Consider the following 25,173-nt stretch of genomic DNA (forward strand, 5'->3'; position numbering starts at 1 on the left):
GGGCTGGTTTAGTGATGACGAATTCCTTCAGTTTTTGTTTATTTGGGAAGACCTTTATGTCTCCTTCTATTGTAAATGACAGACTTGCTGGATAAAGGATTCTCAGCTGCATATTTTTTTCTGTTCATCACAGTGAAGATCTCCTGCCATTCTTTTCTGGCCTGCCAAGTTTCAGTAGAGAGATCGGTCACGAGTCTTATAGGTCTCCCTTTATATGTTAGAGCATGTTTATCTCTAGCTGCTTTCAGAATTTTCTCTTTATCCTTGTATTTTTCCAGTTTCACTATGATATGTCGTGCAGAAGGTTGATTCAAGTTACGTCTGAAAGGAGTTCTCTGTGCCTCTTGGATTTCAATGCCTTTTTCCTTCCCCAGATCCGGGAAGTTCTCAGCTATGATTTCTTCAAGTACACCTTTAGCACCTTTCCCTCTGTCTTCCTCCTCTGGAATACCAATTATGCGTGTATTATTTCTCTTTAGTGCATCACTTAGTTCTCTAATTTTCCCCTCATACTCCTGGATTTTTTATCTCTCTTTTTCTCAGCTTCTTCTTATTCCATAATTTTATCTTCTCGTTCACCTATTCTCTCCTCTGCCTCTTCAATCCGAGCCATAGTTGTCTCCATTTTATTTTGCAACTCGTTGATAGCATTTTTTTAGCTCCTCCTGGCTGTTCCTTAGTCCCTTGATCTCTGTAGCAAGAGATTCTCTGCTGTCCTTTATACTGTTTTCAAGCCCAGCGATTAATTTTATGACTATTATTCTAAATTCACTTTCTGTTATATTGTTTAAATCCTTTTTGATCAGCTCATTAGCTGTTATTTCCTGGACGTTTTTCTGAGGGGAATTCTTCCGTTTCGTCATTTTGGATAGTCCCTGGAGTGGTGCAGGACTGGGGGGCACTTCCTCTGTGCTGTCTTGAATAACTTGTGTTGGTGGGCAGGGCCGCAGACAGACCTGATTTCTGCCCCCAGCCCACCTCTCGGGCCACAGTCAGACTGGTGTGTGGCTTCTCTTCCCCTGTCCTAGGGGCGGGATTCACTGTGGGGTGGCATGGCCTGTCTGGGCTACTTGCACACTGCCAGGGTTTGGTGCTGGGGATCTGGTGTATTAGCTGGGGTGGATAGGCAAGGTGCACGGGGGCGGGAGAGGCAGGCTCAGCTCACTTTTTTTTGGAGATTCACTTCGGGAGGGGCCCTGCGGCACCAGGAGGGAGTCAGACCTGCTGGAGGGATGGATCCGCAGAAGCACAGCTTTGGGTGTTTGTGTGGTGCAAGCAAGTTCCCTGGCAGGAACTTGTTCCCTTTGGGATTTTGGCTGGGGGATGGGCGAGGGAGACGGTGCTGGAGAGTGCCTTTGTTCCCTGCCAACCTGAGCACTGTCGTCTGTGGCTCAACAACCCTCCCTCCTGTTGTCCTCCAGCCCTCCCTTCTCTGAGCAAAGCTGTTAACTTATGACCTACCAGATGCTAAGTTGCGCTTGCTGTCAGAGCACACTCCGTGGAGCCCCTCCGCTTTTGCAAGCCAGACTCGGGGGCTCTGCTTGGCCAGCGGGCCGCCCCTCCACCCGGGCTCCCTCCCGCCAGTCCGTGCAGTGCGCACCCCTTCTCCGCCCTTCCTACCCTCTTCCGTGGGCCTCTCGTCTGCGCTTGGCTCCAGAGACTTTGTTCTGCTAGTCTTCTGGCAGTTTTCTGGGTTATTTAAGCAGTTGTAGGTGGAATCTACGTGATCAGTAGGACACGCGGTGAGCCCAGCGTCCTCCTACGCCACCATCCTAAATTTATTTTTTGAAGGAAAGAGAAAGACAGAGCATGAGTGGGGGAGGAGCAGAGAGAGAGAGGGAGACATAGAATTTGAAGAAGGCTCCAGGCTCTATGCTGTCAGCACAGAGCCCAACGTGGGGCTTGAACTCAGGAACCATCAGACAATGACCTGAGCCTAAGTCCGACGCTCAGCCAACTGAGCCACCCAGGTGCCCCTAATTCTTTTTATTTCTATGGTGTCTGTTGTTATTAATCTCCCTTCATTTCTGATTTTGCTTATTTGAATCTGCTTCCTTTTTTGTTTGTTTGTTTGTTTGTTTGTTTGTTTTAGTCTGGCTAACAGATTACCAATTTTGTTGATCTTTTCAAAGAACCAGCTCCTGGTTTCATTGATCTGTTCTGTTGTTGTTTTAGTCCTACTTTCATTTATTTATGCACAATATTATTTATTTTCTTTCCTCTCTTGGAATAAAGTTTTGTTTATTCCTCTTTTTTTAGCTCCTTTAGGTGTAAGGTTAGGTTGTTTATTTAAGATAATTCTTGCTTCTTGAGGTAGGCTTGTATTTTTTTAATTTATTTATTTGCTTTTTTTAGTTCCGGTATAATTAATGTACAGAGTTATATTAGTTTCAGGTATATAATGTAGTGATTCATCAATTCTATAAATTACTCAGTACTCATCACAATAAGTGTACTCTTAATCCCCTTCACCTATTTCATCCATTCCCCCACACTCCTTCCCTCTAGTAACCACCAGTTTTTTCTCTATATTTAAGTGTCTGTTTTATTATTTGTAACTTTTTTCCTTGTTTGTTTTGTTTCCTAAATTCCACAATGAGAAAAATCATATGGTATTTGTCTTTCTCTGACTGACTTATTGCACTTAGCATTATACTTTCTAGAGCCATCCATGTTGTTGCAAATGGCAAGATTTCATTCTTTTTGTTGGCTGAGTAATATTCCTGTGTGTGTGCGTGTGTGTGCATGACATCCTCTTTATCCATTCATCTCTTGATGGACCCTTGGGTGTGAGGTAGGCCTGTATTGCTGTAACCTTCCCTGTTTGAACAGCTTTTGCTGTACCCCATAGATTTTGTACCATTTTATTTTCATTTGTTTCCATGTACTTTTTTGTTTTTTATTTTTTTAATATAATTTACTGTCAAGTTGGCTAACATACAGTGTATACAGTGTGCTCTTGATTTTGAGGTTAGATTCCCGTGTTTTATGTAATCCATGTATTTTTTTGATTACCTGTTTAATTTCTGGTTTGACCCATTCATTTTTTAGTAGCATGTTACTTAGGTTCCATGTATCTGTGTTCCTTCCAGATTTTCTCATGTGAATGATTTCTAGTTTCACATTGCTATGGTCATAAAAGATGCATGATATGATTTCAAAATTTTTAGATGTATTGAGACTTGTTTTCTGGCCTAACATGGTCTATTTTGGGGAATGTTTCATGCACACTTGAGAAGAATATGTAGTCCACTGTTACTGTATGGAATCTTCTGAATATGTCTGTTAGATCTGTCTGGTCCAATGTGTCATTCAAAGCCACTGTTTTCTTGTTGGTTTTCTGTCTGGAAGATCTATCCATTGTTGTAAATGGGGTGTTAGAGTCCCCCAACTATTATTATATTATTTTCAATTGGTTACTTTATGTTTGTTATTAACTGTTTTTATATATTTTGGTGTTTTCCTGTTGGGTGCATAAATACAAACAATTGTTATATCTTGTTGTTCGATTGTTCCCTTTATGATTATGTAGTATCCTTCTTTGTCTCTTGTTGCAGTCTTCCTTTTAAAGTCTATTTTGTCTGACATATGTATTACTACCCCAACTTTCTTTTGCTTATGTTTGCATGGTACGTGTTTTTCCATCTCTTCACCTTTAATCTGCATGTGTCCTTAGGTCTGAAGTGAGTCTCTTGTAGGCAACATATAGATGGGTCTTGTTTTTTTTCATCCATTTAGTAACCCTGTGTCTTTTGATTGAAGGATTTAGTCCATTACATTCAAAGTAATTGCTGATAGATATGTACTTGTTGCCATTTTTTTTAACTTGTTTTATGGTTGTTTTAGTAATTATTCTCTGTTCCATTCTTCGTTTGCTCTCTTCCCTAATGGTTTCATGGCTTTCTTTAGTGATATAGTTGAGTTCCTTTCTCTTTGCTTTTTGTGTTATGTATACAGGTTTTTGATCTGTGGTTACCATTAGGTTCATATATAACTTTTTATGCATATAGTAATCTATATTGATTGTCACTTTAGTTTGAATCCATTCTAAGAACACTAAATTTTTTTAATGTTTACTTATTTTTTGACAGAGAGAGAGAGAGACAGAGCATGAGCAGGGAAGGGGCAGAGAGAGAGGGAGACACAGAATCTGAAGCAGGCTCCAGGCTCTAAGCTGCCAGCACAGAGCCCGACACGGGGCTTGAACCCACAGAACACAAAATCATGACCCAAGCCGAAGTCAGACACTAAACCAACTGAGCCAACCAGGCACCCCTAAGAACACTACATTTTTACAGCCCCTGACATTTAATGTATATGTTGTCATACTTTACATCCCTTTCTGTGAATCCCTTGACTGATTTTTTTCTACATATAATTGATTTTACTGCTTTTGTGCTTTAACCTCTGTGATGGTTTTATAAGTAATTAATCTACTACTTTTATTATGTTTGTATTTGCTCATGATTTTTTTTTCTTTTCATAATTTTCTTTCTCCTGACTATGGCCTGTTCTTTCAACTCAAAGAATTTCCTTTAACACTTCTTGTAAGAGTGGCTTAGTGATTATTAACTCCTTTACCTTTTGATAGGGAAACTCTTTTTCTCTCTTATATTCTGAATGATAGCCTTGCTACGTAGTGTATTCTTGGTTGCAGGATATTTTTTTTCCTTTTAGCAGTTTGAATATATCATACCATTCCCTTGTGGCTTGCAAAGTTTCTGCTGAAATATCAGCTTTTAGACTTGTGAAGTTTCTGTTGTATATAAATGTTTTCTTTTCTCTTACTGCTTTTAAAATCTCTCTTTATCACTACTTTTTGCCATTTTAATTATTATGTGTCTTAGTGTGGACCTCTTTGAGTTGACTTTGTGGGGAGCTTCCTATGCCTCCTGGAACTGGATATCTGTTTACTTCCACAAATTAGGGAAATTTTCAGCTATTATTTCTTCAAATAACTTTTCATCCTCTATTCTATTTCTCCTCCTTTTGGGAACCCTATAATGCAAATGTTATTATATTTGACAGTGTTTGAGTTCCCTTAACCTATTCTCTTTTATTATTGTTTTTTTTTCTTTTTGCTGTTCAGCTTGATAGTTTTACAGTACTCTGTCTTTTAGCTCGCTGATCGATTCTTCTACCTCTTCTTATCTACTATTGTCTCATTCTTATGTCTGTTTAAATTTTTCAGTTTTTGAGTTCCCAATCTCTGATTCATTCATTTTTATATTTTCTCTCTCTATGTGGAAGGTCTCACTGAGATCCCCCATTCTTTTCTCAAATCCAGTAAGCATCTTTATGACCATTATTTTGAATTTTTTATCATTCATATTGCTTATGTTCATTTCATTTATCTCTTCCTGTTTTTTTTCCTGTTCTTTCATTTAGGAAAGGATATTTGGTCTGTTTGTATGTATTGGGAATGTGGTTATGTCTTCTGATCTTGAAGGTAGTGGCCTTACAAAGAAGAGGTCCTTTGGTGCCCTATAGTGCAATATCCCCAGTTCATTTGAATCAGCCACTTGAGGGGTTTCTCCTATGTGTGTTGGGTGTAACCTACTGTTATGGCTGGGCCTCATTTGCATTCAGTCCAGTTGGCTGCAGGGCCCACTCTGCCTGTTGTGAGCAGAGTTTGGTTCTTGTGCTGTTAAGGGCTTAGGCTGAGGCCTCCATGGTCTTGTAGTTGGGTGGTGTCAGCAGTCAGACCAACTGCCTGCTCTTAGCCCATTTGCTGGGGCTATGGCTGTACTGATCTATAGGGTATTCTCCCTGTATTGTTCCCTTAGGCTTTAGTTGGAGGGTGTGACCTACAGACAAACCAGATACCTGACTCTAGTCTGTCTGTTGGGGCTGCAGTAGCACTGACCTGCAAGGTGCTGTCTCTGCCTTGTTGCTGAGAGGCTTTTGCGAATAGGTGGGGTTTGCAGACCAAATTCTTGCCCCCACATTTTCTGCTGGGGCTGTAGATGCACTGATTGGCAAGGTACTCTCTCTGCACTGCCATTTATAAAGTTCAGCTGCTGGGGCTTCATTCAAACTGGTGAGTGTGGTTATCTTCTCTCCCCAGGGCAGGGGTCACTTTGGAGTGGTGCAGTCCCTTCCAGGACTGCTTCAAGAACAAAATGAGGGAGGGGCTTCTTTAGAGGGATTTCTGCTGAGTGGTGTGGGTTGGATGGGGCATATAATAAGAGAATACGGGGGTAGGGAACATGATGGTAGCAAATTAAGTGAAGAGTATTCATGCTCCTTCCTACAGGGTGGCTATCTAGGTTGGGGAGTTGGGGAGAGAATGACATCTACCAGCTCTTTTGTTCTCCAAAAAGTCCCTGCCCCTTTAGCATGCATTCTGAGATTAGTAAATAAATCTCCTTCATGTATACCCCAGGCACTTTTCAAACTGCTGCTTCTATGCTTTATCTAGGGAAGACTGCTATGCTATCTCTTCAAGGGTAGGGACTCAGTTTCCTATTACCCTACAGCTCATCCAGAGCTGACTCTGCTGATTTTTAATATACTCGGGTGTTAAGCCCCACTGGTTTAAAAAACTCATGCAGTTAAGCCCCTGTGATTTTCAAAGCCAAATGTCATGGGTATTTGTTTTCCCAGTACAGGTCCTGCCTGCCTGGGGTGCCTGGTGTGGGGTCTGCTTCTCTCCCTTCTGGATGCTTGCAGTGTCCCTCCCATTTATGGTTAGGATTGAAGGGAGTTTGCTTTCCAATCACATTTCCACCCTTCCTGCTATCTTCAATGTGTCTTTCTTTTCTTTCTTTCTTTCTTTCTTTCTTTCTTGCTCTTTTCAGTTTATTGCATGAAGGAGTTACACTAGTCCAAGTTAAAAGCAGACCCCAAATGGTTACATTATACAAGCTGTCACAGGTTTTTAAACTTATGACAAGGGATAGAAGGGGAATTCTACTCATTTCAAGGAAATCCTCACTTAAGCTTCAGTGAGCCAAAAGCACTTAAAACCCATGAACATTCAGCTGGTCGTCCTTAGCCAATCCAATCTCTACAAGGAACTGGCATATGTTCTTGCACTGGTCACCCTGTAGCTGAATCACTTCTCCATATTCTGGATGCTCAATTACAGTACCATTGCAGGCAAATTTCTTCTTAAATGCCTTCACTAGTTTCTTTTTATCGTAATCATCAGCGATCCCTTGGACAGTAGTAAGGGTCTTCCTTCCATTTCTCTGTTGAATTCTTATATGGATATAATCCTCAGTACCAGCGGGAAGCAGATCATCACCCTTACTTGCATCAGCAAAGGGGTCGAAAGAGTGGAGGTTCTGGATAGCGGACATAAAATACAATTCCTTTTCCTCTGTGGAAAAGGCCTGTAGAAGGCGGCAGTGGGAGAAGGCAGTCAGGGGGGACAGGGAAGCATAGGGAAGTGAGGGGGCTCAAGGGGGAGGCTTCTGAGTCCTCGGCGGCCGCTTAGTGACTGGGGCCAATGTATCCTTCTTTCCATGACTAACTGTGAAAAGTCTCTTTTTCCTGTGTTTGGATTGTTTTCTGGATGGGTTGCACTGATATGGCTGTTATCTTGGTATGTCCATGGGACAAAGTGAGCTTAGGATCCTTCCTACTTCACCATCTTCCCCCACAAAACATGGGGACTTTAAGAGAAACCAAGCTATTTCAGGAAAAGATATTGGGAAATTAATCATGCTTTCTTATCACATTCTTCTTTATTCTCCATTAAAAGTCATCATATTGAACTGAGTGATGCATGCTGTAGTCCTAGAAGCCCAGTTCTGGTGTTCTCATTGCCTTTACTCTCTACTAACATAGGATAAAATACAATGGAGCACTTGCCTTAGTTCTTATTAGTGCTAGGATTGTAGCCAGAGGTATTCAGATACTCCCTGCTGTTGAAGAGGTCATCCTAAAAACAGCTTGGAGAGAAAGACCATGCCTTACAGCTTTATCAGTCATATCCTTTATCAGTCATCTTTATCAGTCAGAACCTAGAATAGGGCAACAAAGAGAGAATAGAGGCTGTTCCTAAACTCTTTTAGATGGATTTATTCTAGCTGAATCTAAAGATTCAGTGTTGTATGGAGCTCAGACTTTTGTCTATGCTCAGATACCAATTAAACTGCTTTATCCCTTCACTCTTACACCATGCCCTTCTCCCCAAAGCCTATGGTGCTCTGTCATTTTTTGAAGGTGCTTGCAGTTCTATCATCATAGAATTACAGACAGGCTGGTGCTCTAGTGAAGCCAAGGGGAGCCATATTGCAATTGCCCTACTGCAACTGGGCTCAGCAATACTGCATTTGAAAGGAGGCTTATGAAGGATGACCTTTTCCATTTTTTCCCCCTCTTCTTCAGCATCTTTCGCTGCCTCTACTTCCCACTTACAACTGATTATCTGAGGCAGTCTATCTATGTGTTCATTTAGAACAGCAGCACAACAAACTGTTTGACATGATGCCTCCACTGGGAGGTTGTCATAATGTTTAGCTAACCACTGCCAGGATAGATTCCAGTTGTTTGACACAGAAGCATTGTTTTTGAAGGATGTTCTACTCTGTCATCTGCCATGTAGATTCCTTATTGGAAAATCTAGAGGTTCCTCAAAACATATAGAGAATCATTTATTAATAAAGCCTCCAAATTAACAGATGGTCTCATATTTTAGCTGTTGGAGCTCTCATCACATATATTCTGAGGATCTCATAATTAATTGCATATGGAGCATTTGGGAAGAAACTAAAGGTGGGGAGATGGTGGGGGAAGTTCATAAGGGGAAAACATTTTAAACAAAAACATCAAAATGAAAGGTCATTTCTTTTAAAAACATCAAAAGCCCTAATTTTTATTTTTATGAATTATTTGAAAACATAATTTATGTATTTATTTTTAAATAAAATAAATAAATAACCATACAGTGTTATATTAGAATCAGGTGTATAATATAGTGATTCATCAATTCCATACAACACTCCATGCTCATCACAAGTGTACTCCTTAATCCCTATCATCTATTTAACCCATCCTCCCACCCACCCCCCCCTGGTAATCATCAGTTTGTTCTTTATAGTTTAGAGCCTGTTTCTTGGTTTATCTCCCTCTCTCTCTCTTTTTCCTTTGCTCATGTGTTTTTTTTTCTTTAAATTCTACATGTGAGTGAAATTATATGAGATTTGTCTTTCTATGACTGACTTATTTCACTTCGCATTATACTCTCTAGCTCCATCCATGTTGCAAATGGCCAGATTTCATTCTTTTTTATTGCTGAATAATATTCCATTGTGTGTATGTATGTGTGTGTGTGTGCACATGTGCATATATATATATATATATATATATATATATATATAATCACATCTTTATCCATTCATCTATCAATGGACACTTGGGCTGCTTCCATAATTTGGGTATTGTAAATAATGCTGCAATAAACATAGGGGTGTATATACCCAAAAATACAAAAACACTAAAAGCTGTATTTTTTAAAATCATAGTCTCGTGTTATCCTTATCCTTAACCCAGGCTTGGCACAGGAGCAGATATTCCATCTCAGAAACCACCTGCTTGCTCAAAAGTTCAAAGTTAAACCTGGTTAGGCAGGCTTCTTATTAGAACTAAAAGAAACAAAGTTAGATAGCAACCAGATGCAAAACTGGTGGATAATACATCTATACCAAAAGTGTGGTTGCTTAATCATTTTAGGTTTTAAACTAGAGTGTGCAAGAAACATATTCAGTGGCATTATAAGTGTGGAAGTAGTCCACTCTAGGTGTAGGCAATAAAGGAGTACATTGTCTGTACAGACATATAAACAATTATAAATCCAACTAAAAGTTTGTGTCTATTTTATTATCATCATGTGTCAATAATTCTGAACAGTGACACTAACAAGAAATTCCTCATTGCCAGAGTACACTGCCCCCAGCACTTTCTCCCTGTCTCACCTCACTCCCAACACATACACACGCACGGACACACACACACACACACACACACACACACACGGAAGCGGGGAGAGAGAAAGGCACACCATTACACCTTACATAACAGTGCCTCAGGCTTAATCCTTGAATTTCCCTTTCTTTTCTGTCTATACTTACTCCTTTAAGTAGTTTCTATATGCTCAAATTAATATAACTGTATTCATCCAACTGCCAACTCCACATCTGTACACGGAAGCCTAATAAACATCTCAAATGACAAATTTCCAAAATTGAATTCCTGCTATCTCCCTAAAACCTGCAGTCTTCCCTATCTCAATTGATGAGCACTTCATCCTTCCAGTTAGCCAGATCAGAAATCCTGGAGCCATCCTTGACACAGCACAACAGATCCATCAGGAAGTTATCTTGTCTCTACCTTCAAAATATTCCTAATATCTAAGGACTCCTCACCACTTTCACTGTTGGTCTGAACCACCATTATTTCTTGCTCAATTTACTGCAAAAGCCTCCTCACTGATATCCCTGCTTTACTAAGAATAAAAAACAGCTCCCTATCAGGGCTCATAAGACCATATACATCTGGTATCCTGACATCTCTGTGATTTCATCCCTTATTACACTCCCTTCACTCAGCCACACTTGCTGCTTTGCTGTTCCTTGAACACACAGAACACATCTCAGCCTTCTGGGGTGTTTCCTCTGCCTGTTATGTTCTTCCACCCTGTTATCTGCATGGTTCACTTTCTTATCTCCTTCAGGATTGATCCAATATCACCTTCTCAAGTAGGTCTATCCTGACCTGCCTATTTAGTATGCAGTTTACCCCTACTCTACTCCCACCTCCCACACTCTCCATCCACCTTACCTTGATCTAGACTTCTCTTTTTTATATATCATTTATTACTTCCTAACATTCTCTGAAATTTACTTATTAGTTTTGCTTATTGTTTATTGTCTGTCTTCTGTCACTAGAATGTAAGCATGGATTTTGTCTGTTTTATTCATTCACATATTCCCAGTGGCTATTATAGTTGCTGCATGACATATAATATTCATTCAATAAATTATTGCTGAATGAAAAATGACTTTTATTTACATCTATCTCATTTCTTATCAAAGTAACTGAATGGGCATAGAGAAATCCAGGCTTGTTAAAGGTCTACACATCATAACCAGATACTTCAATATAGACTTGCTTATACACTGAAGAATTTGTGGATGTTCGTATATTGTCTTGTTTAGATTATAACCCCATTCTTAACTGAAATTGTAAATGCTTTTACATACACACTTGTAATCCCTTACTCTCTCCCAACCTACATGAAGAATATATTGAAAGAATTCCTCTGCTTCAGCAAATGTCAGTTACTCTAATTCTCTTTTACACATTGGCACGTTCACTCTTTGTTTGGCTTATATTATCATTTACTAAAGATTGTTTTTGAATAATTACACGGGATTTTTTTTCAATTTACATGATTGTTTACCTACCTTCTCATTTATCCAGTTATCCAGTGAGAACAAAGAAAGACAAAAGAGAGAAATAAGCTATAAATTAGGCTGGACAATTAATTGCCAAAATTAACCCTTAATTAGCAGTCATTTTAAATTAAGCTTTAGTCCCCAACTGACTTTTAAACAGAATATTACTTTACTGCTTTGATTTATGTATAACCAGCAGTTTTTATCCTATGAGATATCCCACCAAACGTGTCAAATGTTAAATATTATTTCCATCTTTCAGGCAAAGGACATAATTCAATTATTTCTTAGAGAGGCATATACTGAAATATTTTATCACAAACATTTTTAATTATATGATCTTTTTCTTTTCCATCATTACCTGTGATTTTTTCTCTACAAAGTTTTTCATAACTTTTCACAAGGATATCCTGCTGATGCTTTTAGCCACATCCAGTACAATTGTCCCTAAACGCTTTTGTTGAGAATAGGGAATAATCACTGACTAGCTTCATAGGGAAGGGTAGAATGGAATGAGAAATATAACCTTAGAGGAGGCTCAATCCATTTCGTTCTAACCATCAATGAACCAGACAAGCCAGGTATATTTATGAAACTGAACCAATGGTCAAAACAGACAAGGTATAACTTTCTGGGACAAAATGTTGAAAATATAAATTCTATAATAAGATCAAACCTGTTTCTTATTTATTTAATATCAATTAAGGCACAACAGATCATTTATTGATTTATTTAAAAAGAAACAAGAAGAAGCATGTTGCAATTAAATTGAACTTTCCTGTCGGGAGGTCCTGGCAATTTGGTTTGTCACTGTATTACTTAGGGGATACAGGTTGAAAATTCCTCCTCCATAATAAAGAAGACTTCATTTCTGTCTTTCCAAGGTCTTGTATATCATGTTTTTCTTAAAAGAAAAACAGGAAAGTACAGCAACTTGCTGTATATTGAAACCTAGGCAATAGCTGACATAGCTACTCTGTTGAAAAAAAATTAGGACTCCTCTAAAATAGAAAGGTTGGTTGGGTAGCTAAGTTGGAGAATCATAGTTGCTGGAAGGCCTGTTTATCTTCAGAAAACCATTAAACATAGCTAGTGAATTTCTGACTTTCCATCAAACAAGGCAAAGCTAGCTTTTTATGTAGGTAATATTTTCTTTGGAATCTTTTTTTTTCTTTTATGTCTTTAAAATGGGACATAGATAATTAGAAATCTTTATTGCAAATATTTATAAAATATAGAATTAATTTAAAAAGATTTATCTCATTACCACTATTCTTAAACAACTTCTATTAGCATTTTGGTGGCTTTCACCTTAGCCTTTTTTGAACCTATTCATAAAGTTTACATACTTTCAATCATACTCTCCTTACAATTTTATATGCTGCTTTTTAAAATTTAATATTAATCATAAACATTTCCCAAACTATTGCAAAATTCTCATAATCATGATTTTAATGGCTGCATGATAGGCCATTGAATAAATGTACCATAATGGACATTTGAATCCTTTCCAGTTTGGGCCATTGTAAATAACTATTTGGTGGGCATATATCCATGTCATTATTACTCCATAATTGGATATTTTCTCTTTAGTAAAGACACCTACAAATCAAGCCATTCAGTCAAAGGGTATGATTCTTTTATGAAATGATACTTTGGTTTAATTTTGTTTTTGCAAAAGATGTGTGTGTGTGTGTGTGTGTGTGTGTGGAAAGATACATATATTCTTAAAATTTAACAATGATTATTTCCGCTGGTGGGATCACAAATAAATAACTACTTTTCTTTCCTTTTTACTTTTAGTTATTGTCAAAATTTTTTGCAATGAATGTGTTACTTTGTAAATTAAGAAATATAATAAAACAAAAACAGAGTAAAGTGTAATGACTTAGAGCACAGGCTCTTGAGGCAGACTCCCTGGGTTTGATTTTCTGCTGAGCTACTTATTAGCTCTTTGATCTTAGGCAAGTAACTTAACCTCTCTGTGCCTTAGCTTTCTTGTCTGTAAATTGGGATTATAATTGTATGTAGCACATAAAGCTGTTGACCTCATATCTGTGTTTTGACGATTGAGTTAATCCACTGTAAAGTGTGGAGAACAATGTCTATCATATAATAATCACCCCATAAATGTCAGCTGTTATTATTATTTGGGCTGGAACAGAAACTCAAACCTCCCACTCCTTACACTGATCACCTACTCTGAAATTTTAATATTAGCAATTTAATCGAGTACAATACAGTCATAGGACAAATATACTTGAATTTACTAAAGATTTGCAGTGATTGGGAAAGGTGGTATCTGAAGCCAAGATTCTTCTACCATTCCATATGTATATACTGTCCTCTCTGCTATCCAGAATAGTTTTATTGAAAGAGAAAGCAAGATATCCTGACAGCCCTGGATGCTTGGACAAGGAAGAAATGTGAAACAAGCTTTCAAAGACAATGTTCACATACCTTACAATTTTGTCTATTATTGGCACTTAACTTAAACAGAATTCTGTGAAATATAAATCTGAGTATTTGTACAAGTAGATATGTCTTGGTACAAATCTCTGTAATTCTCAAAGATGGCTTTCTCCTACAAATAGAATTGATTGTCTTTGCTTCATTAAACATTGCAAAACTGAATGTCTTGTTTACTGTCCCATATACCAAAATATTTATAAGATATAACCTATCAATAAATATAAAAATGAGAACTTGGTTTCATGTATTTTGTAATTTCAAGATGAGTAATCTATCTTGAGACCCACATTTAATTCTGGGGAATAATTTATAAATTCTTAAATGGATAGAAGAAGTTAATGTCTTTTATCATAGTCACCTCCATTTAAAAATCATTTAACCGGGGTGGGGGGGGGGGCGGTGAGAACGCCTGGGTGGCTCAGTCGGTTAAGCATCCGACTTCGGCTCAGGACATGATCTCTCTGAGAGTTCCAGCACCACGTCGGGCTCTGTGCTGACAGCTCAGAGCCTGGAGCCTGATTCAGATTCTGTGTCTCCCCTTCTCTCTGCCCCTCCCATGCTCATGCTCTGTCTCTCTCCATCTCTCAACAGTAAATAAACATTAAAAAAATTAAAAATAATTTACCAGGGGTGCCTGGGTGGCTGTCAGTTAAGCATCTGACCCATTTCATTTCAGGTCATGATTTCATGACTCATGGAAAGAGCCCTGTGTTGGGCTCTGTGCTGACAGCATGGAACCTGCTTGGGATTCTGTCTCTCTCTCTCTCTTGCTCTCGCTCTCTCTGTCTTTCTCTTTATATCTATCTCTATCTATCTATCTCAAAATAAATAAATAAACATTAAAAAATAAGAATCATTTACCAGGGGCTCAATTATCTACTTTCCACTCTTGTATTTTCTAAAAACAATATATAAACAAAAAAGTGTACTAGAGAAGCTCACTGTGTGAAGGATCACCATTGAGATTAGTTCATGTAATGATAATAATTATTTTATCTATTAGTTAAGTGCAGGATTTTCATGTATGTAGCTTATAATGTGCTTCTATATCACATAGATGAGATCTCTTTAACATCAAGCCTTCTAATACCTGATAATCTTTCTAAGTCTCCTGATACTTTAATAGATTGAAGAAGAAAAATAGTTATCTAGAAGGTTTTTTTTTTAAATTTCAAAGGCTTTATTTATAGCATATGTGAAATGGACTTCAAATCAATATTTTCCAACTAGACTCTTCTAGCTCTGTGCATGATCATGGCATTTTAGTCTATTCATTACTGTGTTGTTCCTTGTTCCTCCAGATGTTACTATCTCCTTTTCATGCCCTGGGATACATCACAGAATGTATCCTCAGGATGAAGTTAGAAATTTAATTTGCCTATTCCGCTAACCCTCAAATCAAAGGACATACTACTGGTATATGCTAGGCATAGCATAAGGACAGGAATAGGCTTAAGCTGTTTGTATTTCTATTCTAGGGAACAATATGAAAATCACACCAACAGTATAATAAAGCACTTGAAGCTAAGAGTATAACAGTTGTCTCCTTTGTGGCAGGCTCCAGATAGGAAGTTATTATCTGGACCATCAAGGCAAGGAGTTAACCTAATAAGTATGACATCACTCAAGCCTACTTTCAGGTTTTCTTAAACTCTCAGTAACTTAAGTGTGAAGTGCTATAAAGTTAAAACACCCATTCATGCACACACACACAACTTTATTTTAAGCAGAAACCACTGAGTAGAAGCTGAAAAATCTTTTGAACAAGCTGCCTCTCACTTAGGCCTAATAAACTCTGATTGTATTAGCAAATGTAGTTTCATAACTCTCATAACCAGGTGTCAATGATTCCATGTCCCAGGAAAATAAAATAAAATGAAATGAGTTGACTAATATTGAGAACTCTGAACGCAAAATGCAGTGTATGAACTCCAGGTATTTCACTTTTGATTTCTATAAGCAGTGATTTTTTTGTTATAAAAATAAAAGGAAAACGACTAGAGTGCTCAGATATTCACTTCTCTGTACTAGTATAACCCACAAGGAAACAAAAGCTCTGCCTGTGAATAAGCTCTAAAATCTGTCAGAAAAAAAAGTGCCTTCATTGTCACCAGAGAGCCTTACACCAAATGAGGAAGTAGATGGACTGACTGAGGCTTTAATTTGTGACAGCAGGGAAATAGAATCTGACTTTAAAGACCCTGAAGAAGAATGCCAGGGCTTTGTCATGCTGGGTTGGGGGACAGGAGTAACATCTGTGTCACAGGCTAGCTGGGGTAGACCTGGCTTTGATTGAATGGGGCTGTTATATTTCCAAGATGCAACTTGGCTTCTGGGTATAAGCAGCTCAAGTGTAAGGGAGGCCTACTCCAGTTTAAAAGCAATTTTTTTTAAAAAAAGAATTCATTGTGTAATAATTTAGCATTGAAAAGGATAGTAAATGTAGCTATTTATTGTCCAGGTGGAATTGTTGAAAGGGCAATTTTAAACAGCCTTCTTCACTTTTAGCAGAGATAATACATAGGTCGTCCTTGGTGAGAAAGAAGGCTAGCTGCCAACTCCGGAAGGAATGTGAATGTGGTGTATACACCTGCTTCTATTTTTTCTCAAACTCTTCATAGCACCCTCTCCCCTCAGTACCAGAAAATGTTGATCTCGTGTCTAATTCTGGCTCCTGACTCTTAGACCAAGTTTTAATTTTTAGCCAATTGTACCATAATGTCAAGTGTAGAGTGTAGTGGTGTCTGGGGTCAGACACATTTGGATATGAATCATAATTGGGTCACTTACTAAGTTATGTGATCTGGGGCAAGACACTTAACTTATCTGAGCCTCATTTTCCACATATATAAAGTTGAACTAATAATAGCAATTTTTTCATAGGTTTGCTTTGAGTATTAAGCAAGATAATATAATAAAGATCTTTTCACAGTGTTTAGTAGACACTCAAAAATGGTAGATTTTGCTTTTATTTTTTTGTTGTGGTATTTTAACTCATATTTCATGATTATCATTATCAGCAACAGTAGCCACAGTATGACATCATCATCATCATTACCATCATCATCATTATCATCATCCTTGGCCAGCATTGCCTATAAAGGTAACCTGGTCAGGGTTAATCATAAAATCAAACAGAAGTCTATAGGCCAGAGTTTCTCAATAATGGCATCCTTGACATTTTGGGCTGGATAATTCTTAATTGGAGTAGGAGGAAGCCGTCCTATAAATTATTAGGATATTTAGTATCATCCTTGGCTTTTACCCACTGGATACGAATATCACACACCCCACCTTCAAGCTATGCAAACCCGACTGTTTTCAGACATTCCCAAATGTCCTCTGGGTGTGGGGGAAGCATTGTCCCTAGATGAGAAATACTACTGTAGGCATTCTTTGGTTTAAAATTTCCATTTCCATGAAAACTATCTGCCATTCTACCATTCATATACTTGTTGCTTTTCATTAGCTTGACTCTGGATTCATCTGGCAACTTCAGTCTTAATTTACAACTCTTCTTTTCATTTCTTGAGGTTCCCTGGTTTTCACCTTCATTTTGAAACTGCAACTCTGATCAGCCAGTTCTGATCCTTAATATATCTCTGGACTAACAACTTATTCTTCCCTTCTTTGGGCTTTCAGCCCTTATTTGCCAAACCCTGGTGCTAGACCACTGGCCTTCTACCAAAGACTTTCCTTTAAATTTTTGTATAAAAGGCAGTTGTGAAATGAGGACTCTGGAACCAGACATCCTGAGTTGGAATCCTAGTTCTGCCAATTACTTAGTGACTTTAATCTTAACTTCTCCACTTTCTTCCATATGTAAAATAAGAATATTAATAGTCACTACTTCATAGGGTTGTTGTGAGATTATGTAGTTTATTTATATTTTGTAAATATATTTATTTTTGAGAGAGAGAGAGAGAGAGTACAAGCAAGGCAGGGGCAGAGGGAGAGGGAGACACAGAATCTGAAGCAGCTTCCAGACTCTGAGCTGTCAGCACAGAGCCCAACATGGGGCTCAAACTCACAAACTGTGAGATCATAACCTGAGTCGAAGTTGGATGTTTAACCACTGAGCCACCCAGGCGCCCCAAGATTAGGTAGTTTAAAACATACTTAGAGCACTGCCTGGCACAATGGCAAACACATGTAAATGTAAACTATTATTGTTACTACTCTTGTAAAGATTTTCATATGAGAACTGTCAGCACAATGCAAGAGTTAAGTAACCTCTGAGCCCCATCTCAGTGCTCCATAAGGGCTGCCAAAGTTTTCATAACATGGTGCATATCGAAAATGATAAATATTTGTTCAACAAACTAGAGTAAATGGAGGAGTCTCTGACTACATGAGGGCTGAGGAGATCAATATCTCAGCCATGTGTAACCCATTTTGTGACACCTGGTGGTCCACAGCATTCTGGTTTGAAAGCTTTGCACCAGGCTCATCAAAATTAAATGAGAGAGATTCTAAATGGTGGCTTCATTAGAAATCCTAATTTACAATTTTGACATTTAGACCCCAGCACCTTCTAGGTCTATAAACCTCACAATGTCAATAGTGGTTCTATGGCTTTGCTCTTTGAACAAGTTAAGATAAAATAAAACAAAGCAACATCTGTTGAATATCATGCGTTTTTTTAAATTTTTATTTTTTAATTGTATTTTTTAATACAAAATGTATTGTCAAATTGGTTTCCATACAACACCCAGTGCTCATCCCAACAGGTGCCCTCCCCAATGTCCATCACCCACTTTCCCCTCCCTCTCACCCCCCATCAACCCTCAGTTTATTGTCAGTTTTCAAGAGTCTCTTATGGTTTGGCTCCCTCCCTCTCTCTCTTTTTTTTTTTTTTGAATATCATGTGGATTTAAACACATTTTTTTCCCTGTAAAACCTCAATCTAGCAAATACCACAAGTATAGATGTATGGGCATTTAACTCAATATTGTTTGAAAACAGGAGGTTTTCAATCAAATTTCAAGTGATGACCCACTCTTTCTATTTGATATTATTCTTTGGGAAGGGATGGGGCAAAAATAGCTCAGGATATAAAATGACTATTTTCTCTGGTTTTCTATTTGAGTCCATTGGCTTTGATTTTATGGCATGATAGGACTGTTTTTCATTTGTGACCTCTCCAAGCACTGATTTTTAAGCAACTCATTAGCATATGCTTCCTCTGCATGATTCACCCATTCAAGCAATTGATTCCTTGGTTTCTTCAACACACTATGAATAATATACTATTTTCCTCGCATAGACATTCCAAATTATGGTTTAAATATGGTGACCCAGAAAAAAAAGTGCTTTCTTTCAAGTCAACTTCCTGAAAAGTATCCTAGACAAAAGCATGGTACAAATGAACCTTCTTAGGTAAAGCAGGGCTTTGGCTACAGAAGCCAATTCTTCCATATAAGTCTGACTTATGCGGCATGCTGTCAACTCTACTAGAATCTGTGGCACTGGACACATTGCATTTTTCCATTGCCATTGTCAGCACCCTAGTTTATGCCTTTGTTAGTTCACGCCTTGACTTTCGTGTTAGCCACATGATTGGACTGCTTCCTTTTCCTCTTCTAAGACCGCCCATAATAACTTCCTAAAACATAGCTTAGATAGTATCGTTTCACTCCCCCAAATCCTCCAATAGCTCCATCCTGCTTAAGGAATAAACTCCTAGGAATCATAGAAATTCTAGAATGTCACCATTGGAAAGAATCCTGGAGTATAATTCAGTGGTTGCCAAACTCTGGTTTCTGGACCAGTGCCAGAAGTTTGCACCAATCCTAAATGGAAAGAAAAAAAAAAAAGAGAATGAAGTGGGCATTCCATAAAATGAAATTTAACCATTTCAAAAATTCTTTGAAAGTATCCCAAATTTTTGTTTTGAAATATACTTTATTTTATGAAGTGATGGTACTAATCGATGGTATCTTTTTGTTTGTTGTTTTTAACGTTCATTCCTGGCAAATGATATCAGCAACCATTTGTTGCTTCATGCCTGCCCCTGTTAAAAATTTTGCTAATCCATGCAATCCAAAAGTCTGGGAGCCACCCACTTCCTAAATAAGAAAATTGAAGAAAGAAGAATTAAATGACTTGCTTAAGGCCATGCTAATAGTGGCATTTCTGGACTGTAAACCCAAATATTATCCTCAACACTTTACCATGACATTCAAAGCTCTCTATATTTAAATCCCAGTATGCTTTTGCAGCTTTATCATCAGGGTGCCCCCCAAAGAAATCCTGTGTTCTAAACAGTCATGATTATGTGCCATTCCTTTAACGTGCCTTGCATTCTTTCCCTACCCAAACTGTCTTCCCCAAATCCTTCCCAGTTCAAGTACTGCTTCTTTTACAATAATTTAATGCCAGAAGGGATCCTTCTCTTTTTTGTGCTCCTGTAAATTTCTACAATTTATCAGCATATCATATCTTGCCTAGGCTGTTAAGAGATATTGCTTATACCTCCCACTATGTCCTCCAATTCAGTAAATGGTATCACTATTTACCCAATTTTTCAAGCTGGAAACTTTGAAGTCATCTCTTACTACTGTCTGCACCAATATCTAATTAATCATGAAGCCCTGTCATCTTTACCTCCAAAGTTCATCTTGTATATCTCTGCTTTATTTCTTTAACTGGACTACTACACAGATCATTCTGTGTTTCCTTGTTATACTCTGAAATCCATTCTTTACTTCACGGCCAATTTTAGGTCTGGTACCTCTCCTTGTAAATTCCTTCAGTGGTTTTCCATAGTCTTAAAGTCTAGATTGTTCAACATGTTATACAAGATATGTAGTACCCTTGTCTACTTCTGCAGCCTTATCTCTTGCTACTCTTGTTTGCGCACTTCCCTTCAGCCTTATTGCACCTTCAATTCCTTGACTGAATTTTTCTCATTCTTGTACTCTCTTGCTAACAGAGCCTCTCACCTCTCTGGACTTTTACATGTGCTGTTTACACGGCCTGGAGCACTTCCTTTAGGGGACCTTCCTGGATTCCCTAAGTACCTTTCCTTTTCCATAGCACTTAACCACATTGTATTATAGTTGCTTGTATAATTGATTTCCTTTCTGCTAGACTATATGAATTATGAGGTCAGGGATCATATGTATTATACTCACCATTGTATTCTAGCTCTTAGCTCTGGCATATAGTAGGCACTCAATAAGCGCATGCTGTATGAAAGAAAGTTTAATACTACACTTCCTCTTACATGATTGAGACTTGTATACCTGTTGTATTTCCTTAATTTGATTATAATTTCCTGAAAGTCATAGAAATCTTTCACGTTATAGTACCATTTTATAGTACCATACATATTTTAGACTGTTGGTAAATATTTGGTAAATACCTGATTAAGCTATTTTTTCTTAAGGGACCAAGGAATTAGATACAGCCCAGGATAAGATTTACAATGCATATTTACAATTTGAACTGTAGCACAACCCTCTACAATGTAAGGATTTTAGGCTCATACTAGTACTGATTGCTTACGATTTACATTTCAGGTGCTACACTCACCCTCCATAAAATATTCCTACCTTACCAGGTTTAAATTAGGAAGTACTCTATAGGTCCATAAACATAAAATATAATTGTTCAAATAGGAACTCTGCTGCATTTTAGATAATAAAAATTATAAAACTCTTAAAGTGAATAAGATGTCTAGGCCTTCATTTATGTGTGGGGTGTGTGTGTGTGTGTGTGTGTGTGTGTGTGTGTGTGTGTTTTGTTGTTTTAGGGATTGAACTCAGGGTGGACTTTACAAGAAGCTATGGTAAGAGTGATAGCTTCACAGTAAAAGCAAATGTTTTACTTTCACCACTCAAAAGTCAGTCTAGGTTTTTTTGTGTGTGGGGGCGGTTATCTATTGAAAAGACATTTTTCAACCTCTAGTTTATTTATTCTTTTTTCAAGATCCAGAACATATGGAGATGTCATCACTCACAGATACTTCAAATTGCACAAACAGGCCTCTAATCTCAGCCTCCTTGTATGCATCATAATACCTGAATTCTTCAACAAAATATTCCATAAGGCAGGAAGCTTCTCTTCTCTTTGTTTTCATCAGACTCAACCTAAATGGATTATTCTTTTTTGTAAAAGGTGAACAAAACACTATTAGCACTAGTGATTATTATTTTTTTTTACAAGTTATTCCTCAAGACTGGCTCGTTCTTCTTGCATACAAAGGTTTTTCCTCTCAGACCACGATTTGTTGAGTCCAGAACAAACTGAAACTGCATGATGAGAATAGTTTAACTTTTATGTAACCTATCTGAATGACAGCCCAGTGTACATAGTGAAAGACAGTGCCAAAAGACATATTATGCTCAGGAGTGGGAAGGGTGACAAGATTCTGTGCCTATACTCAAAGAAGTGTTTCCTGATCTTCCAGTGTAAGTGGGTGCTCACTTCTCTCCCATTTATGATCCTATATCAAACTGAATAGTTCTTGACAATGGATTGGACAATGTGAGTGAAGGAAAGGGGGGAGGAATGAAGAATACCTTCACCAATATAATCCCAGCATTATCACCTGGCTCATGGTAGGCTCTAAATAAATATTTATTAAAAGAATGAAGAGCTGGAAATAAAACACATTTTGGCACTGTCAGCCACAATATATAGACTATAAAATCAATGCTTGTTTATATTACTAGGTGGCCATGTGTGTAGTTGATAGGGCCATAGTTTTGGAAGACAGGAAGACCAGGGTTCAAATCCTGACTTCACCATTGAAGCTATCTGACCTTGCAAGAGTTACTCATCCTTGCTTTCCCTGCCTATAAAATGGAAATCAAATCATACCAACTTCAAAGACAGTGGGGCAATTAACTGAAATAATACATTTAATGTACTTCGAATGGTGCATGGCAGAGAGTACTTTATAGAGGTAGCTATTATTGTTGTTATTGTTAGAGTGTAATAGCATGTAATACCATTAGGTGTCTGGGTAATAGTAAATATCCAGTAATTGTTAGCTCTAAGTATTATAATTACCATTATAATAGTTTTCTTTAAATTAAATTATTTTAATGCTTATGGGAACAAAAATTGCACTTTTTTAATATTGGGCATAGATTATTAGTCATCATTGCAGTAATTGTTATCTCTTAAATTGGAATAGGCATGGGATATCTTTGCATTTATAACAATAAGGGCATTGGTTATTGCTCTTTTCATTTATGTAAATTGTTCAAAAATAAACAAATTGAACAATTTGTTTATTCTAACCCTGAAAGTTTGTAAAAAATATTAGTACAGGATAAAGTAGGGTTTGACCATAATAGCTACATGGCTTTTGCTTTCTTTGACGAATTTGCTTTCAAATTCATTCAAGGATATACTTGTTTTCATGCACTTGGCATAACTGCTCCAGTTTCTAAAAGTGTGTATCTATGGAGATTTGTGCACATATATGTGTATCTATGTATATACATACCTATTTTTATATATTTGTTATATATATAAAATATTAAAATATTTGCTACCTAGGACCACTATAGATAATAGTTGAAGGAGTGCAATTCAGACACTAAGCAAATGGTAATTACTATTGGAAATCACAGATTGAGCCAATGCAAATTTGTAGGCTTTAGAAAGATAACTATTCTTCAGGTTTATTTTCTAATTTGACCTTATATGTTTTTTGGTGTTTCTTTTAGCATTTTTCCAGCTTTCCTGAAATATGATTGACACATGAGAGTTGTATATATTTAGATTGCACATTGTGATGTTTAACGTTGTACAGTGGGTGATTTAATATACATATACATTGTGAAATGGTTAGCACAATCAAGTTAATTAAGATATGTGTTACCTCACATAGTTACCACTTGTTTGTCCAAACCACAATGAGATATCACCTCATACCTGTTAGCATGGCTATTATAGAAAAAGTAAGAGGTAACAAGTGTTGGCAAATATATGGGGAAAAGAGAATCCTTGTGCACTGTTCGTAGGAATGTAAATTGGTACAACCATTATGGGAAAAAGAATGGAGTTCCCTCAAAAGTTTGGAAATAGAACTGCTATATGACCTTATGTTTTTATTTCCACACAACTCATTTTCCTTTCACTATCTCACTTATTTTATGTCAGCATGCTATGAATGGTTACCTAGGAGAAAACGAAATTTATGTTTTTAATGTTTATTTATTTTCAGAGAGACAGAGCAAGAGTGGGAGATGGGCAGAGAAAGGGAGAGAGAGAATCCCAAGCAGGCTCTTAGATGATAGCACTGAGGGGCTTAATCTAACAAACTGTGAGATCATGACCTGATCCAGAATCAAGAGTTGGGTGCTTAACTGACTGAGCCACCCAGGTGCCCCAAAACAAACTTTACATTATTGACAAACTCAGTCTGATTTTTTAAAATCAAAAACAAGGTTTTTTTTAATATCATAGTTAGCAAACCAATAAAAAATCCAGAATCGTAATTGAACACCTACTATATGTCTTCTTTATGTGTCCCTACTATTTGTCAGTGGAGAAGGTTTGAAACTCTGTCTCTGCCCTGAAAGAACCTCAAACACACACACACACACACACACACACACACACACACACACACACACACAATTCAACTTTTGTTGAATTCCTACTTTTTAAAGGCACTATACTATGCTGGGCATCTTTGTAATGTAGCATCTCATGTAATCATTATTATAACCCTTTGAGGTTATTTCTATTTCATAAATAGGAAAGATGGATCTCATCATGGTTATGAATTAATTGCTCAAAGTGATTAATGAATTAAGTGGTAGAGCCAGCGCTCAGGCCTATGTCTTCTGTCTCCAAAGACTCCTGCGTTATTATACCATGTTTATGTAACTGAAAACTAAGAAATATGCCTGCAAATAGTAGCAGTAGATTATAGAGAGTCTGTAGGAAACATTCTGGTTCTTGTTCCCATACTTTATTGTGTTGATCTCTAGTTGTCTCAGGAGTATAATTTACTACTATTACTACGACTACTAATATATTCATTATCAGTAGTAATATTATTAGTATCAGCTATTGTTTGCCAAGATTATGTTACACTTTCTCACCACATTCAAGGATTAAAGCATTATTCCTCACCAAAAACTGGAGGAGGTAGTTTTTTCCTTGTTTTATGGATGAAGTAAACTGAAACTCAGAAAATTTAATAAACTTGTTCAAGGTCACATGTTTAGAATGTGACAGAGCTCAGATCAGAATGTGACAGAGTTGAGATTAGAATCCAGATCTCTTTGACTTCAACATCCATTATTTTAAGCACTATACTTTAAGTCTT

At 37.4% G+C, this 25,173-nt stretch overlaps 2 protein-coding genes across 4 annotated transcripts in view; one reads left to right on the forward strand and one right to left on the reverse strand.

Annotated features, from left to right (window-relative positions):
• IL1RAPL2 (interleukin 1 receptor accessory protein like 2) overlaps positions 1–25,173 on the forward strand; it is a 1,155,228-nt gene that overhangs the window by 728,944 nt on the left and 401,111 nt on the right. The window lies entirely within an intron of this gene.
• Positions 6,803–7,394, reverse strand: LOC106973105 (eukaryotic translation initiation factor 1). Its single transcript, XM_015070160.3, has one exon. The coding sequence runs from the start codon at positions 7,302–7,304 to the stop codon at positions 6,963–6,965; it is 342 nt and encodes a 113-aa protein (XP_014925646.1). The 5' UTR covers positions 7,305–7,394; the 3' UTR covers positions 6,803–6,962.

Source organism: Acinonyx jubatus, chromosome X, assembly GCF_027475565.1.
Source record: "Acinonyx jubatus isolate Ajub_Pintada_27869175 chromosome X, VMU_Ajub_asm_v1.0, whole genome shotgun sequence".
Lineage (NCBI taxonomy): Eukaryota > Metazoa > Chordata > Mammalia > Carnivora > Felidae > Acinonyx > Acinonyx jubatus.

What these genes read in the sequence shown, in the direction of transcription:
- LOC106973105 (XM_015070160.3), bottom strand. Translation starts at nt 7,304, where the DNA reads ATGTCCGCTATCCAGAACCTCCACTCTTTCGACCCCTTTGCTGATGCA.